Source organism: Orbicella franksi, chromosome 2 (assembly GCF_964199315.1).
Source record: "Orbicella franksi chromosome 2, jaOrbFran1.1, whole genome shotgun sequence".
Taxonomy (NCBI): domain Eukaryota; kingdom Metazoa; phylum Cnidaria; class Anthozoa; order Scleractinia; family Merulinidae; genus Orbicella; species Orbicella franksi.
In genome coordinates this window covers 12,760,605-12,777,011 of record NC_138146.1, presented here as the reverse complement: position 1 = coordinate 12,777,011, position 16,407 = coordinate 12,760,605, and the positions used below count along the sequence as shown (strand labels likewise).

Sequence of the window (16,407 nt, the reverse complement as noted above, 5' to 3'; positions counted from 1 at the left end):
CTTCCATGCCCTTTCTTCGCTTGGACCCTTAGCTGCCAGTCATCTGGATCACGTCCTTCTTTTCGGGTCTTCTGGTAGGAGAGGTAGTGGTATTCCGATAGGCAGGAATGGTCAGGAACTGGTTTAGGGTATCTTTCTATGGGTGGTCCAGTCCATTCACAACAAAGAGAACAAATTTCTCCTTCCTTTTCTTGACAGGACAACTTTAGAAACTCCCTGTAGTTCTCCCCCTCCTCATAGTGCTCATTCATAAACTTCTCAATCTTACGGAAGTAACAGTGGCCTGGAACAGAGTCTTTCCTTGCTCCTGCATTATGATACTGAACCAAGTACAAAGTGTTGTGAGAAAACTGGAAATCTGTTGATGTGTTGTGTGAAACACATTGCTACATTTAATTTACAGATGTCTTTATTTGGAAGGTTTTTCCCTCTACTCTAGTGACAGGCATGTATAAATGTTGCCCTGTGCAGGTAGAACAAAAAGCTATGAGTGTTCTCAAATCTTGCAAATAGTGGATTACTTTTTATAAATTTTAGCATACTTGTTATGGTTTAAATTTATCTATGGTTTAAAATTCTTAATTTTCAATGTCTCAAGTTCATTGTCATAATTCAGAACAAAGAGAAATGAAAATTCAATTGGTTTGAAAATTTTAGCCAAAACTAAATTTAAACCATAACATACCCATGAAGGGCTTTTCCAATCGGGAAAAGAGTGCATTACTACATGAGCATCATGAAAGAGGCTCATTCCAAAATGCGCAATAATGGCAAAAGCGACGAGTCGTTTAAGAAAAGGTTTACAGCTGAACGATCCAGGCAGTTTGACATCTTACAAGCAAAAGAAGCAATCTTTCTAAGTGCGGATGGCTGTTCAGAGAGGGCGAGTGAGTTTTCCATGCCAGGGTACCAGTTGAAGCCCAGTGATGGACGAAAACTGAACGTCTCCATCAAAGAGCACAGAGCAATGGTGGAAAAGTTGAATGTCATATTGAGAGATGTAAAGGAACACGATTCCACACTCTTTCAGTCCAATTGGCTTGCTTTGAAGCAGGGCGAAGAATTTGCCCACAGTTTTAATGTAAAACAGATCAAATGTATAGAAGCTAAGTTGACGAAGGTCACGCAGGACATGGAAGCACTAGAAAATAAGAAGAGCAATTATAACAGCATATTCAAGGGCATACTCAAACAGCACATCAACAAAAGGAGAAGGAAAAAAGAAAACCGCAGAAAGTCAAATGAAAGAAAGAGGAAGCGGACTGAAAACAACGTCCAACGAGTTTATGGAATCTGTGTTGGAAACCTGCTAGGAAATGATTTTCCAAAATGCCTTGTGTACCCTCCTAGAGCGGCCGTCCCGGAAGAGTGTATTAAAGTTGTGGATGTTACCACGTCGTTATTTAGAAGAGATGGGCCATACATCGCACAGCTCTTGGAAGGGAATTATTTCACCAATACTGCAAGAAGCAGAATCACCACAAACCTTGAGCAGGAAGTCAGAGATTATGTTTACACCTTCATGTACCCTGAAGAGTACACTCTGACGGAAAGCATTGCTGCTTCTTGCAGCATTGGTGAAAGAGACTCCCATAGCAGCACAAGAGGCAACGAAGAACTCGACGACAGCGAAGATGAAGATGAGTGCCAGTGAAAGTTACATTCGAAAATAAGTATTAAATACTTCTTTTCAGTAGCTACAAATGCTTTTTGTCGCCAAACGTTTTTTTAAAGCAGAAGGAGAGTTTGTAATAAATTTGTATCCTGCCTTCTATGTTTATTCTATAGCAATTTTTTTTATATTCAAACATTATGCCATTTTAAAGTTTTACTAAAATATTTCACATGACCCCCCCTTTTTCCCTTATTTTTTTGGGATGGCCCCCCCTCGAAAGCCATTTTTTTTCACATGGACCCCCCCAAATCCTACCAGCCCCCCCTACCTTATAAAAAATAAACGGGCCCTAAAGACGTCCTACATGAAGGTCTCACAATTTTGACTTCTGCGCATGCGCAAGCAAAAATGTCATAAAATGCGATGTAAGTGGAAAGAAAGGCATGTGGTATCGTTGCAAATGCATTTTTTAGTAGATTGGAGCTATTTTAGCTCATATCCAGGCTAAAAATGTCCACAACGGTCCAAAAAATGCGTTTTTGCCAAAAAGCTCGAGGTGTCAATGGGTTAACCACGTGAACAAATTTTTCAAAAGATGAGTCTTTTTGTGATAAATTTGGGAAATCTATCCAAAGCAAACCTAAAAACGTCAGGAATGCCGCAAGAGTTGGATTTTAGGGTTTAATGTTGATATTCTCTCTTTGATTTTTCTGTCTCGTTGACCGTCTGCTTTAAAATTAAATACAAAACTCGGTAAACATAGTATCCGATATTTGGGACCCTATTTATGGAGCATAACGAATAATAACCTACGTCAAAAACAGAGCCTTGAAGTATTCAAAGGTGAAATTCGTGGAATGGACATAACAGGATTGTTGGACGGGAGCTGCAATTGCCAAACGTGCCAGTCCTGAACAAGACGTCTGATTTTAGTCCCCCTTAAATTATTTATAGTTAAACTAATTTCACACTGTTGATAGGTCACAATTAGCGTTGTAAATAATTAATTCTTTTATAGTGAATTGTAAATTTTGTTTAAATTTCAAAATTTTTTTTTTTATTGTTCAATTTTTAGCTTAAATTAAGGGTCCCCTAAATACTTATTGACACTTAGATAAAGTTTATGTATGTATTCATGCATATATGTATGTATGTAAAAAAGAGCAAAATTTATACTTGAATGTGCACTCCAACAGGCATTCACAAAACATTTTATTGAAACTGTGTATTTTTGTTTAATTTTATTTACATATATGCCACCAAATGTTTCGGATGGAAACAACAGGGTAACAAAGTCTCGAGAAGTAGAGAGTTCTTTTCTCCTTCTAGTTGCATCACAACTTCTTTTTAGCTGGGAGATTTAATAGAATCAAGGGAAGAAAATTGTCTGGCTAATAAATACAGAGTGAATTCTCTTATTATTTCCTCAACCTGGGGCCCGTTAATTTCTCAAAAGCCCCGAAACTTTTCGGGCCCGCAAAGTCATTTTTAGATCATCTGTGTCTAAAAACAGAGGGGTGTATACGCCTAAAATTCTTGTGCGGAATGAAACCTCTGTTTATGTCAAGAATATGTGAATACAACATAAGGTTTGAGATTTTGCTATGGCTTTCTGGGTGCAAAAACCTTTCGGGACCTTCGAGAAACGGGTCCCTGGACATTAACTATATAGATATGTTTCCCTGTATTTTTTTCATTCATAAATCAAGGCTCCATAATTAAGTTAACAGTAACTTGTCTTATACATATAAACAACTTACGTATATGCTCCGTCAGATTTTGATTTTGATTTTGATCAACATGTAGGCGCTTTAACGCCGTTTATTTGTTTCTTCAGTACAGCGTGTTATAGACAATATATAGATATTACCGTCACAAATGGCTTTCACCTGTCGAGTTGTCGTTCTAATGTGAAAAACAAGAGGGAGCAGAAAATACCGACATAACAACTGCGCATGGGCAGAAAAAAAAATTGTGTAATGACATAATTATATATGCAAGTGAATATATGAAGATTAGGGCCCATGACCTTTGCGACACCGGTGCAGTGCTTTACCATTCAGACTTGAATTTTATTTTCAGGCTTTAATTTCACAGCTGCTTAAGTTTTGTATATAACTGCGATGATCAATCATGTCGTTACATCTTTCTCCACAGTTCAACCATATGATCATGATTTTTCATAGTCACTTCCGTTCTTCGCCGCTTGCGGTGTGACCAGCTCCCAGTTGGTTTGATAGTTTAGTTGTTGGTTAAACGCTGCACCGGTATTGCAGAGGTCATGGGTTCGAATCCCATTCAAGCCTGGTCAGGCTTTAATTTCACAGCTGCCTAGGTTGTGTACATAGCTGCGATTATCATTCACATCTTTACATTTCATTTTATAAAATAACTAAGATGTTACGCGCGGCTCGATAAGTGTGTTTAGATGAAAGTATTTAAACACGGCTGCATTCGCGCGTATTCTTGATCGAGAAATATTTTATAAATGCAATAGAGTACTTTTTCTGTGTTTACATAGCCTCATCTAAGCGCTTGGGAGGTTGGGAGAATTTTCGAAAGTTATGCAAACCCTTCACTGCTTCTCGGTTTGCATATACCTGTCTGGAAGTCTCCGAGCCACCCTCTTGTCTAGATGGGGCTATGTAAACACGGAAAAAGTACTTTATTGCTTAAATATATTAAATTCAAGTTTACTAAGGCACAGTTAAAAGCCTAGCGTCAAGTCAAGGTTAAGTCAAAGAAGTTGTATAGAGTGTATTGTTCAATTTTTTAAACCCATTCATGAGTTATAAAGTTTGTTTAAACAGTTTCTTCCAGTGACCTTCCACTATTAGCGGCACTGTTTCGGTCGGAAGACCCACTACCACTACCCGATCCATTCTCAGGTTTGGCCCGCATGAAAATACGTCTTGCTGCTTTGCGCATTTCTCGGCTTCTCCAAAAGTAGATTAATGGGTTTGCGGAGGAGTTTATCAAAATTGCTGATATGGCAAAATTCATCTCGGTTTTACTCTGATTGGCGCTGGTGAATCCCAAGACAATTTGTACAACAACCGCAGGAAGAAGGAAAACTAGCAGCGCTAAAAAGATGTAAACAATTGTCACCGCAGAACGCTTTTCCCTCTTGTAGGCGGTAATTGCGCTGCTTCCCTCTGCGTGCAAGGAATGAATGCTGTTTCGCTTAATGCTGACCATCAGTGCTATCTGAATAGCGAGAAGGTAAATCACTAAGATGCCAGCGACAATGGAAGTGATAATCCCATTACTTTCTTCATCGATACCCGTGTAACGGAGAACAATGAAAACGATCCATGCAATCCACACAATGACCATGTTACGAGTGGCTTTTCCGGTTGTCACAAGAGCACGGTAATGTAACGGCCTTGACACAGCCATGAAACGGTCGGTACTAAGGTACGCCAGGCACAGAAACGATCCCCCAGTGCACACATAAAGGAATGCTTCGTAGAGGGAGTGCAACAGCTCGGAGCGACAGATGGTAGATGGGTAATGTAGCAATACCCGCCAGGCAACAAAAAGAGGTTGAGTGACTAAGCCAACCAGTAGATCCGTTAAGGACAGGCTACAAAGGAGAATGTTTGCTGGGATGCGAAGTTCCTTGGCCTTACAGATTGTGGTTAAAACTACGATGTTGCTGATGACAGCAAATATGGCAAAAGGGGTGTTGATGACGATAATGGAGATATTCAGATCATGATGGTATGATCCGCTGACCAATATCTTTTGGCTGCAGGTGTCGTGAGTTGTGTGGTTTATCGATGGAGTCACTGAGGAGTTGTTTGCCATCTTCTGAAAAAGAAAAAAAAGGATTTTCATTTATTGCTCAGTGTGACAAACTTAAAAAATAATCTTTTATAACTTAGCTTGAAACTTTACCGCCCCTATCAATAGCCCGCGCACTCTGCTTAATGAGTGAATGGTCGCTCTTAATTTTTGCTGTCGTCAAATATTTTCACTTCAACGGGTTCAGAGGGTCACCTTTTGATTTGTAGGTTGTACCGGTTTGGTAGATGTTTTTCTTTTCGTCGAATATCATCGTAATTATCATTGACTTCAGCGAAAAACACAGTCATTTATACGGTTTAGGTCGGGTTCGAGTTCTATTGAAAGGTGCAGTAAGACATACCATTGATCTTGTCGTCCAGGCAGCAGTGTATAGAGTATATAAACACAGTTTAGTATAATTTCTAGCACTCTGGTATTCTGAAACACGGATTATTGTTGCTAAGAGGCTTCAGAGCCCCACGCCAGGGGTGACTAATACAATCTTCCCATTAATTCCGAAGACATCATTTCAAGTGCGGCATCCCAGAGGCATTATTGAAATTTAGGACAACGAGTCAAACCAGACTTGGACCAAAATCTTTTCAAGGTAATTTCTTTCATAGCAATTGAAGTTTCGTCTTACTTCTCTTCCGACCGAAGCTAGGAATTCCAGACGATTCAAATGTACAGGAAGTCACAAAGATGAATTTAAGGCGCCTGATGCTTGTGCTGGTTCAAAGTAAGCGTCTTTTATGCATTTTCCAGCCCTTTAATAGACTGTTCACAGTCCCCTATTTTTCCGTGAGATCGTAGATGTCGATCGTTGAGTTCGATGGGCCGCCATCTTGGTCACTTGATGCAAGCGAAACTGGGGAGAGTACAAAATGCCCGTGGGTAGTGGCGGTGGGGTTAATAGCGTGGCGGAGACGGGGCGGAAAAATAGGGAGACTGTAACAGCTTCCCTCTATCTGGTATTCGCTGCGTTAGTTGCTCCAGCAACGGCAACACCTAATTGGTCGAAGGGACAGTAGAGTTCATCAGAGCGTAGCAGAGCGTTGACAACTTGAATGACAGAAAGTGAAATTCATCACTTCGCGGCTCAGGCCAAAATGGCATCGATTTCAAGAGAATTTTTTATTTTGATCGTCTGTCTCCTTCTTGTCTTGGAGGATTGGTGTTAAAGCGCGAGCAAAAGGAGGCCGTTTCTCGTTTACTCGAAGGAAAAGATGTTTTGGCGGTTCTTCCAACTGGTTTTGACAAGAATTTAATATATCAAAGTTTCGTTTTGGCGAAGGAAATGCCTGAAAGCTCCGTTGGTTGTTCTTATTTCCGACTGAAATTTTACAATTAATGCACAACGACGGCACGCATCTGAATAATTGGAATTCTCTGCGGGCTTTGCCGCTTTTTTGGAGTCAGAGAAGAGTTCTTCCGTTCAGCACACATTCGACTCAACTTAGTAAACCTTCAAAATGTTTCGAAATTTACAACACAGTAACATGAATTCATATCATCATCCCTGATTTGACAGGTTTTTTTTTTCAGGGGAGGAGATTGTGAATTGATTTGATTAACGGAGGTGCCAAACTGGCGGCCGCGTCCCTTGAACACCAGACAGAGTGAAGCTGTTACAGACTCCCTATTTTTTCCGCCAGCCGTGCCCTCCACTACCCCTACCCACGGGCATTTTGTACTCTATCCAGTTTCGCTCGCATCAAGAGATCAAGATGGCGGCCCGTCGAGCTCAGCGATCGACATCTACGATCTCACGGAAAAATAGGGGACTGTGAACAGTCTAGCCTTTCAACGGTTTAGAAAGTTATTCTTAATAGATATTTATTAAAATTATATCACGACATTGGAAACCACCTCGACGAGAAGGCAACGCTCGAAATTATGTACTTGTATGAGTTTTATCCGATGGCAAAATAATTTTCTTAAAAATTGAATTCTGAACAATTTATAAATAGCAAAATTAAGCTACTAGATAAACGATTAATCAGCATTGAACAAATTTGTGGAATATGTAGCTGTGCTAAAAAGTGTCCAGTCCCGTTATTAAATTCCCATACATATGTCTATAAGGTTTTTTTCCCGGAAACTTGCATTGTACGCAGCTTACAAGTTCGCTTCCGTCAAGATGGCTTCCAAAACCGTGATAAGGTCTATTGATGTATAACTAAGTACAGTGTCAAAACTGTATTCATGTGTGACGCATGTTTTCCATGTTTTAGCTAGCGTTCGACATTTTGCAGTCCTGGATATTCAACTCTGGACTTACTATAACAGTTATTCGCAGCAGGCTCAGTGAATTCCAAGGAATATTTTAAACATTCGCCAAAGAATCACTTCCCCTTCGGGCGGTGAATAAGCTTAATTGTTGAATATGCTACAATAAAAATTTAGTTACTTTCTATGTTAAACGTAAAATACAGATATTACTAGAAGCGTGGATGCAAATAAGATTTATAGTTCTGAAAATGTCTGCCATTTCATTGCCTCTAACTAGCCGTTCTAGTGAATCGGTTTTGGAACAGTGTCACTAAGCACTGGAGTTAAACATGGATGAACTAATATCCTATTCAAGGAAGAAGAAATCTGATTCAAAATCTTAAAGACAGGCCATAATCCTACTTGTGTCATGCCACCAAAACCTTCGTCAAGCAAAGACAGCGTTGAGCCATTCGGATTCTCCATTTTGTAGGATTGAAACGGACAATATCTTACCTCAGGAATGACTGGTATTGATACTGAAATGACGTATTTTCATCGAAATGTGCTTAAGATCCGTGCCGTCTATTGGAAAAATCCTCCCCAAAGTTGAAGCTAGATTTAAAATGAATTTAATTTCACCTGCTCTATTAAATGTAATCTAATACGTTGATATTGCATTTCCAAAATTTTCATTAATTAGAACCAGCTAGTTCTGTTTCTGTAAAAAAATTCCTTATTATTTATCGCACTCGGACTGTTGGGGTTTTTTCTTTTGGTTATTCGATCGTTGTACAGAACTGTTTGGCAAAGAATTTTATTGCTGTACTATCGATATTTTCGCAAAAATTGGACCTTCATATGCACGACTTTGTCTGTTTGCTTTTCCTAGTATCAAGATGCTGCCCGTATGAAGATGAATGGCAGATGGAACAATGAACGCAACGTCATTAATGTGAGCACGTTTCTGTTCCATTTATCAAATTAGGACAAAATGTCATCGCTAATAATCTGCCGTATGCATTTCTCTTTCCGTTTCTTTTTGTTCCCACGTTGACTTGGCACCAGATGCATTCTCTAAATTATTGTTAATTTTAACGAAAGCTAATAGAAAGCATGAAAATGGGGTATCATACGAACGTAAACATTGTTTTCAAAATAACCTTAAATAATCATTAGTCGACTGAGTATAAAAGGAATAATCTGGATATTTTTATGCACGTGGTTATGATTCACCAAGCTCTCCGCTGTCGCGCTAAGAATATTTTAAGACTCACCGTATGTGATAAAGTTGCTATTGATAACAAAATGAACAGGAAAAGAAGCTTTTTCCATATTTTATCTTTAATCTCTGGAAGATGACGATTAATTTGATATTTCCGTAGCTATATCTGGATACTGATATCCAGTCATAAAAATAAATGTTTCGATAGTGAAATGTTTCAGCATGAAATACATGTTAAGGTATCGATATCAGACTTGTTCAATATACCAAAACCTGATTCACTTCAGTGATAACAGGGCTATAAATTCCTTCTATTGCTTCGAGAAAGAACAAAAAGCACATCGAAAATAATGACGTTGAGCAAGCCATCTCGCACTCGAATCTTCTTAAAATAATTCACAGGAACTTATTCATAGGCTTGAATAAGAAAAAAGATAGATCTTCGCGTGTCACTGTATGTGAGTGTCTTCGATTCGTGCGTACGTGATGTTGTGTTTGCGGCTTCTTCTAGAAATTAGATTCGTTGGATTGACAACTAAAAAGATCGCATATAAAAATATCTTACTTGGTCGAAGTGAAATATATAGCTCTCCTGCAATTTACACGTTCTCCTTTTTAAAACTTTGAAAAACTAATGAGTGTAAATCCTTGCTTTAGTGACCAGCTATCTAAGAAATCGTCTGGAATCATCCTTCCCTTTCAATATTGCATGGGCTTATAAATGAATATCTAGTTTTAACCCTAACGGACCTGCGCTATACAACTTCGGACTTTGCCAAAATGTAGACCTTGAGAACAATATTAAAGAACAATCCACCCCCTACTTTTGCAAATAGACCGGTCAAACTGGATTTCTGATTAAATTGCTTGGTTTTGTACAATGGTCGTTCGTCGCTCTTGGCCAAATGATAGTTTCTCTTTTTTTAAAAAAAGATTTGTTTTATTAAAACGGAAGGCTAAACTGTACTATCGAGCATACGTCATATTCAGGAGCAATTTATTTACCATGTGTCAGATCTTTCCCAACAAAATGTCATCCTTCGTTGGCACGGTCGTGATTAACTTGTTGTGGATAAGAAAACCGAAAGGAACAATTGACTTTCAATTCTAAACGATTCAACCCTGAAAATTCAAGCGCACGGTGATAAATGTGCTATTTTCCAATATATTAGTTTATAAATATTTAGTCATACTGATATTCTAATGTTTCTAAAGCATGAAATACACACAAAGGTACCGATCTCAGGATAAGACTTTTTATTAGCATGATCCGCTTTACTGAATAGAAGTTGCATATACCACTAAATTGCTCATACTACTTCAAGCAAGAGAAAGGGTTCAGTTTGAAAAATTATCATGGGCCCATTAATTACTTTGAACAAGCCATCTTGCACTGAATCTTAAATATTTAAAAATCTGTGTCTTTTCAGGTTCGTGATGTTACATGCATGTTTACTGTTTCTCCTCAAAATTCGATCTTCGGATTGATAACTATAAAAGCAGTACAAATTTTTATTTTGTCAGTGTGAAAAATGCAGCTTTGCTTTAAGTATTAAAGGACAATTTCACGATTTGAAACAATCCTGGATTTAAATGGTTGATATCAAGAACCAGCCATCTCAAAATAAATTGTCTGAAATGAACATCCTTGTTCAAAAATTAGGGCTGATGGATGAACTACTAGCTTGAATTATAACGAAACTGCACGGTATATAATCTCGTACCTAACAAATATTTTGGATTTGGCACAACATTAAGAACAAACCATTACTTACTTTAGTCGATGAAACAGCAAAATGGGCTCTGAATGTAATTGCCTTATTGTATGATGAGGTCTTTCGCTTGTGGCTTGCAGGATAGTTTCTCCTTTTAAAAGGCTGGATATATGATAAAAAGTGAAACACTAAACCCCACTACAGTGTACTTCATACTGATTGATCGCCATCTGTCATCTCCTTTTCAAACGAATGTCATCTCTCATTACTTTCTTAATTATTCTTTTTTTGCTCTTATCGGCATCAGTGCAATCCTCACTTTTCCGTTTTAGAAAATTAAATATCAGTGAGCCTTCAGATTCAAGTTTGCTTGCGTGATTGGCACGGTGGCTCTTTTTAATTTTTGACATACAGTAGCTATAAAAAAAAAAAGCTAATAAAGCAAACATTTGAAATGTAACACCCAAATGTATTGGAAATTGTTACCTAGCAAAAATTCGACTTCTCGTGGAAAGTTCTAGCCGCGGGCCATGACAAAGTTAATTAAAAGTCAAGATCGTCTTGTATGTAGCCGATATAATTACTATAATCATTTGTTAACAGAGCGGAATCGTTGTGTCTTTTCAGTAAATTTTCTTTTCTACAGAGGATGTCAAATTGCTTTAGATTTCTTTTCAATAAGTGCAAAAATTCGCCGCCTTACCTCTATCAGTGTTCAGTTGTTATCCTGCAATATGTTCCAGTTGTTACTATGTCTCTCACTAAAGGATCTATTCTTTTGCCAACATTTTTCCAAAAACGAACCTCAAATAGATCTTTCGAATTCGATTGGCAGCAAAAACGCTCTGGTCGCTGAAATACCACAAGGCCATCTTGAGTTAACAAACAGCTGCAATGTTGTGAAACCAAGTTATCATAAGCTGGTTAACTGGGTAGATTTTTCTTAAACATGACCACAAGTTTCTTTCTTTAACACCTGATATTGAAGTGTACGTGCTTCCTGGTTGAGATCGACCTTGGAAACGCGATAAAGAAAATGAATCCAAAATTTTAAAAAATACGGGCAAATGTGAGTTTTTAATAATTTTCAATTTTTTGAATTACAACCTTGATCAAAACGTGCTTCGTGCTTGAAAACCTCTTCCGCTGTATAATTGATCAGTACATGCAGTTGTATATTAAATATATAATATATTATCTAATTGCACAAGATCAATTTTTGGAGAAAAGTATAAATCTGACGTTGCCTTTGAATTTATTCTCCCGAGGTTAGAATAAGAAAATGCTCGCGTATGCTACTTTTGTAACGCTACGCAGAAATACGAGAAAAACGCTCATATTTCCACAAAGCAATTCATCAATCATGAGGTTATGATGAAGGAAACAAAAGCCGGATCAAACTAAACAATGTTTGAGTCATTGCTGAAATCTAACAGCGGAACCCAACTACTATAGCCTGAGACATTACTATTGTCTAAATAATCCGGCCATTTATCAAGAAAATAATTTGTCTTGCTTTTAATTCTTCTAGTACATATGGAAAGCATTTATATTGTAGTATTTTCATATTTTTGGCGAATTTATTATGCCTTGGTTTAATTTGTAAATTTCCCTACATTTGGGTGCTTAAAAAATGAATATGGTGACGCCGAGGGCGACACCTAGTAAAACATGATTGTGTAGTTTACCATACCTAGATCTGTTGTGTACATATATCAAGCTAAATATAGAAAAAGAACGTTCTGTTCCAAAAATAAATAGGAAAAACTAAGCGCTCTATAGAGCGATGTTCTCGAAACTAACAAAACTTGATCATTTTGTCGTTATTGTTTTGCAGAGGACGATTAAAAATTAACGCGCATGGAAGGCTAAGAATCGTTTTAGCTCCCTAATATCAAATGATTTTGAAACTTTACTTGGTATTTGAAACCGCGTCTTTTGTCAACAGAACTAGTGTTCATATCAAAATGCTTCCGCCGTTCAAAACTTTCTGGTTTACTTACGAAAAATGCTATATCCGTTATTTGCACCAATTATCAGGGAATTTCAGTTCATGTCACATACAAAAGCATCCGAAGTATCCGATTTTCTACGGTCTAGTTCAACGTGCATTCTTCACAATCTTAAAGGTGCTAGTAGGACTGTACATTTGAATTTAGAAAAGGTATAAGGCGAATATAACTTGTGGTTTTTCTTACTAAATGATATTAAAGATCTGAAAGGCTTTCTATGAGTCCTACTCTTGTCCCTTTACAGAATACCTATCAGGAAACCAACACCTGAGTATAATCATACTCTCTTAAACAGAAACAAAAAAATTGGAACCCAAAAAACGTGAACAACAAAAGGAGGAGACTACAGAAGGTTTTAAACGTTCCATTTGGATAAAACAAAACATAATTTGTCCCTCTCACCCATAAATCTACTCTTGCTCGGAAAGGAAACCTTCGTGGGTTTACAGTTCACAGTTTTTTAAGCAAAGTGATTTACGCCCTACTGTTGTAACTAGAGCTAGATCAAGTTTTCAATTTTCTGTTTGACAACTTTCTAAATGAAATGTAACACGTTTTGGGATATGAGATATAACCAGTGTTAGCATGTTTTCTGCTACAATAAATTGTTCTTGTTGTCTTAAGGAAATATAGTTCAAAATCAAATTATAATACGAAAGACACTTATCATCATTAATTGATTCCATGACCCTGAAAATAAGCACACATTTTGAATTTCTGTTTAACGTCCAGCCGGTTTAAGCTAGCCGTATCTTTAAAAACGTGTGACTGAGATGTTATTTTCTTTTCACAACATTCCTCTCTGCTGTTCAGTTTTCTGTTGTCATTTTGAATCGTGGCGAAACTCTTTATTATATAACGAATTTAAGAGAATCATCAAGGTGTATTGCTGTTGGAATTTGTTTGTGAATACGCTAAAATTCGTGTTATTAAAAACTGGATCACTGAATAATGCAATTCAAGAGTTTTCGTTGGCTTAGCCATCATGGTATTTGAGCCATTATACCTTGCTATATATTTATGGAAAGCGTACGCATAATTGTTTTCAATTTTAGAAATCTATGTATTTTGATGGTGTTTTTAATAACACAATTATTCTACACACACCTCGTTTGCTATCTATCAACTCATATCCAACGCAAGCTTGTGGAATAATTGTCAATTATCATAGGGTCTATAGTACGTGGAGCCTTGCGTTTTGGTTTTCATTTTTAATATAAATAAAAAAAAAGTGGTATCAAATGAGTCAGTTGAAGTGGCTTTTGCCGGTCAAATTGCCCCCGAAGTGGTCTGCGGCACTGACACAACTAAAACCACAGCGACAACCGAAAACGTGAGCGAGATCTATTGTACACCACTGGTCAACAAACTGATTTTTACGCCACGAGGGAAAATAATCAAAGCAAGACAGGACACAAAACACGATAACACCAAACGGTTTGAATTACTAAGCATCAAATTAAAAGAAGTTTACGCTAAATGGGCTATACGCTCTCCCGTTCAGTTTCCGTCAATATTGATGGCAATAATGGAACTAAAATATCAAACAGGAGTCCGTGTTTGACCACATTTTCAAACAGCAAGAAGAGAGTTGCCAAATGGTTTATGTTTATTTAGTTTATGTAATTTTTGGTATTTCATGTGCCCGTGTCTCTTCTCTGTCCTTAAAACAAGGTAAACCTCTTGAAGTTAGCCGCAGAAGCAGAAAAAGTTAACAAATGGGAAGTCTGAAGTAAAGTATATTGATCAAGATGTGTCTCTTAAATAATTGATTCCCGATGAATATAGTGAGAAAAATAATCTTTGAATGTTTTGTCTACGTGCTTTTTAAGAAGATCCGTGTGCAGTTGACCATTTAATTTGTAAAGATTTCATTAAGAGTAACACCACGTTTTTATGTTTTAAAATAAACTTTTTAGAACAAAATAGCCATTTTCATCAGTCTAAGTACGATCACCGATATCAGACATGCGTTTTCGAATATTGCACTTTAATTAACTTTGTCTATTTCCAAAGTGCAAAAGACGTCACACCTCTCTTGAAATAATAGCGCTTTTGCACACTATAATGTACTTAAGCCATAAAGTCATGTTATGTGCGTAAGATCTGTAGCACGTCATTCTTGCTCGAATTGACAGCCATTAGTTTTTTAATCGAAGTGGATGTGCCGGTCATCCATTAAAGTTGTTTTTTCCAATATCGAACTGAAAAAACGCAAAAAATACAAAAAAAGCAAGGCGATATTTCCATGTTTCCAAAATTACTTCCCTTCAGGAATGGTAAGGCCGGGAATACGATCCCAAACAAACCAAACTGATATGAGACAAGGTCAAACACACCGCACATGTTTGAAATAAAAGCAAGATGTGGTGGAATTAATTAAAATTGATAGAAAATGCATCTTGTAATACTTTATTGCTCTCTTAATTAAAAGCAAACCCTTTCAAGCTGAGGTTGATTCCTATGTGAATACCGGCTTTCTGTTTCCGGAACTATTATATTCTGTTGCCGTGTTGAAATTGTAGTTTTTTTCAGGCAAAAACAAAAAAAGAAAATACGGGTCGGTCATTTCTCATCTTCTTCAAGGCACATGCCAAAATTTCAAATTTGTTTCAATCAAGCGATCGCTGGCAAAGATTTTGTTAAATCAGCGTTTAAATGTTTATGTTATGAATTTTATGTGGAAGTAAAGATTTTGACTTAAATACAGAACATTTACTATCCTTGTGCTAGCCAATCTGTTCTCATTATCACAATTTTTAACGGCTTCTCCGATAAAATACAGGCCAATATGGCTTCTCCGATAAATACAGGCCAATATCATGGCTTAGTAGTCAAAGATAGATCTGAAAACCTTTTAAATAAAAATGATAGATTATTCTCCGGATTGTGTTTCGAGTCGACAATTATTCCACCTGCCAACAACCAAAAAACAAATGGAAGCATTTAGTGGAATGAGTCAATGAACAGGTTTTTTACCTCTCCCGACCGATAATGAAGGAAAATTTCGCCTTTGGAGAAGTTCTTCTCGTCTACCTATTGTCTGGCTTCGTGGTTATAATGCACTAAAATGTATGAGTTAATTTTCTTTGTATAAACACAGGAGCCGAGTTTAAAAACGTCTATGACATTAATTTGCACACACCATCTGTATCGACCATTAGTCATTATTGAAAATGTCACATTTTATTAGCCGCAAGAAGTAAATGATTGCATTTATTTCTTTATAATCGTTTGCTAAAGACCTCAGGGAGTACCTTTCTTAATTGTGTGAGGGAGAACGTGCCTAGTGCTAATTAGTATGTATGGATTTTTAACTGGTCACAAAATTTTAGCTAATAATATATCTGATGATGTAGTCTGTTCCATCAACATGTCTGGCTACAATATAAGCGGCGGGAATGGCGTCAAGTTGCATTTTATCTTTAAACTACAACCAAGATACTCTTCGTGTTATGCCGGATTGGTTTCTTATCGTGATCTACCAAATGACAAATACACGTCTGACGTGGCACAGCACACATGCTCGATCTTTCAAGATTCTGGGAACCAAACTAAAACGAAATTACACTGATCTTCAATAAGAAAGTAATATTTACTTACTTACTTTGGCACATGGCTCCTCCCGGAGCATAGGCCACCATCAAGTAATATTAGTGACAAAACTGTAATGGAAACAAATGTAAAGTAGGTTACGCGATGTATGAGATAAACGGCGTAAGTACTAGCGGTGCAGAAAACAAATAAAGTCTATGATATTTAAAAAAACCTTCAATGAGAAAGCTGTCACAGATCGTTCAACTTCACTGACATATATTTTTTGTGGTACCTTTTAAGCTT

The 16,407-nt window shown here is 37.3% G+C and overlaps 1 protein-coding gene across 3 annotated transcripts; it reads right to left on the bottom strand.

Annotated features, from left to right (window-relative positions):
* Positions 1-2,803: 2,803 nt before the first annotated feature.
* LOC145478055 (trace amine-associated receptor 7d-like) lies at positions 2,804-16,189 on the bottom strand. 3 transcript variants are annotated; one of them, XM_081455955.1, is made up of 2 exons: positions 16,171-16,189; positions 2,804-5,428 (listed from the first exon to the last, which is right to left on the bottom strand). In XM_081455955.1, exon 2 carries the CDS (start codon positions 5,423-5,425, stop codon positions 4,418-4,420), a length of 1,008 nt encoding a protein of 335 aa, XP_081312081.1. In that variant the 5' UTR covers positions 5,426-5,428; positions 16,171-16,189; the 3' UTR covers positions 2,804-4,417. The 3 variants fall into 3 exon arrangements, with proteins under 3 accessions (XP_081312081.1, XP_081312080.1, XP_081312078.1); XM_081455954.1 differs by lacking the exon at positions 16,171-16,189 and adding an exon at positions 15,547-15,650; XM_081455952.1 differs by lacking the exon at positions 16,171-16,189 and adding an exon at positions 10,616-11,307.
* Positions 16,190-16,407: the final 218 nt, after the last annotated feature.

Bases quoted from the DNA above. Each gene is read 5' to 3' on its own strand.
- LOC145478055 (XM_081455955.1), bottom strand. From the start codon at position 5,425: ATGGCAAACAACTCCTCAGTGACTCCATCGATAAACCACACAACTCAC.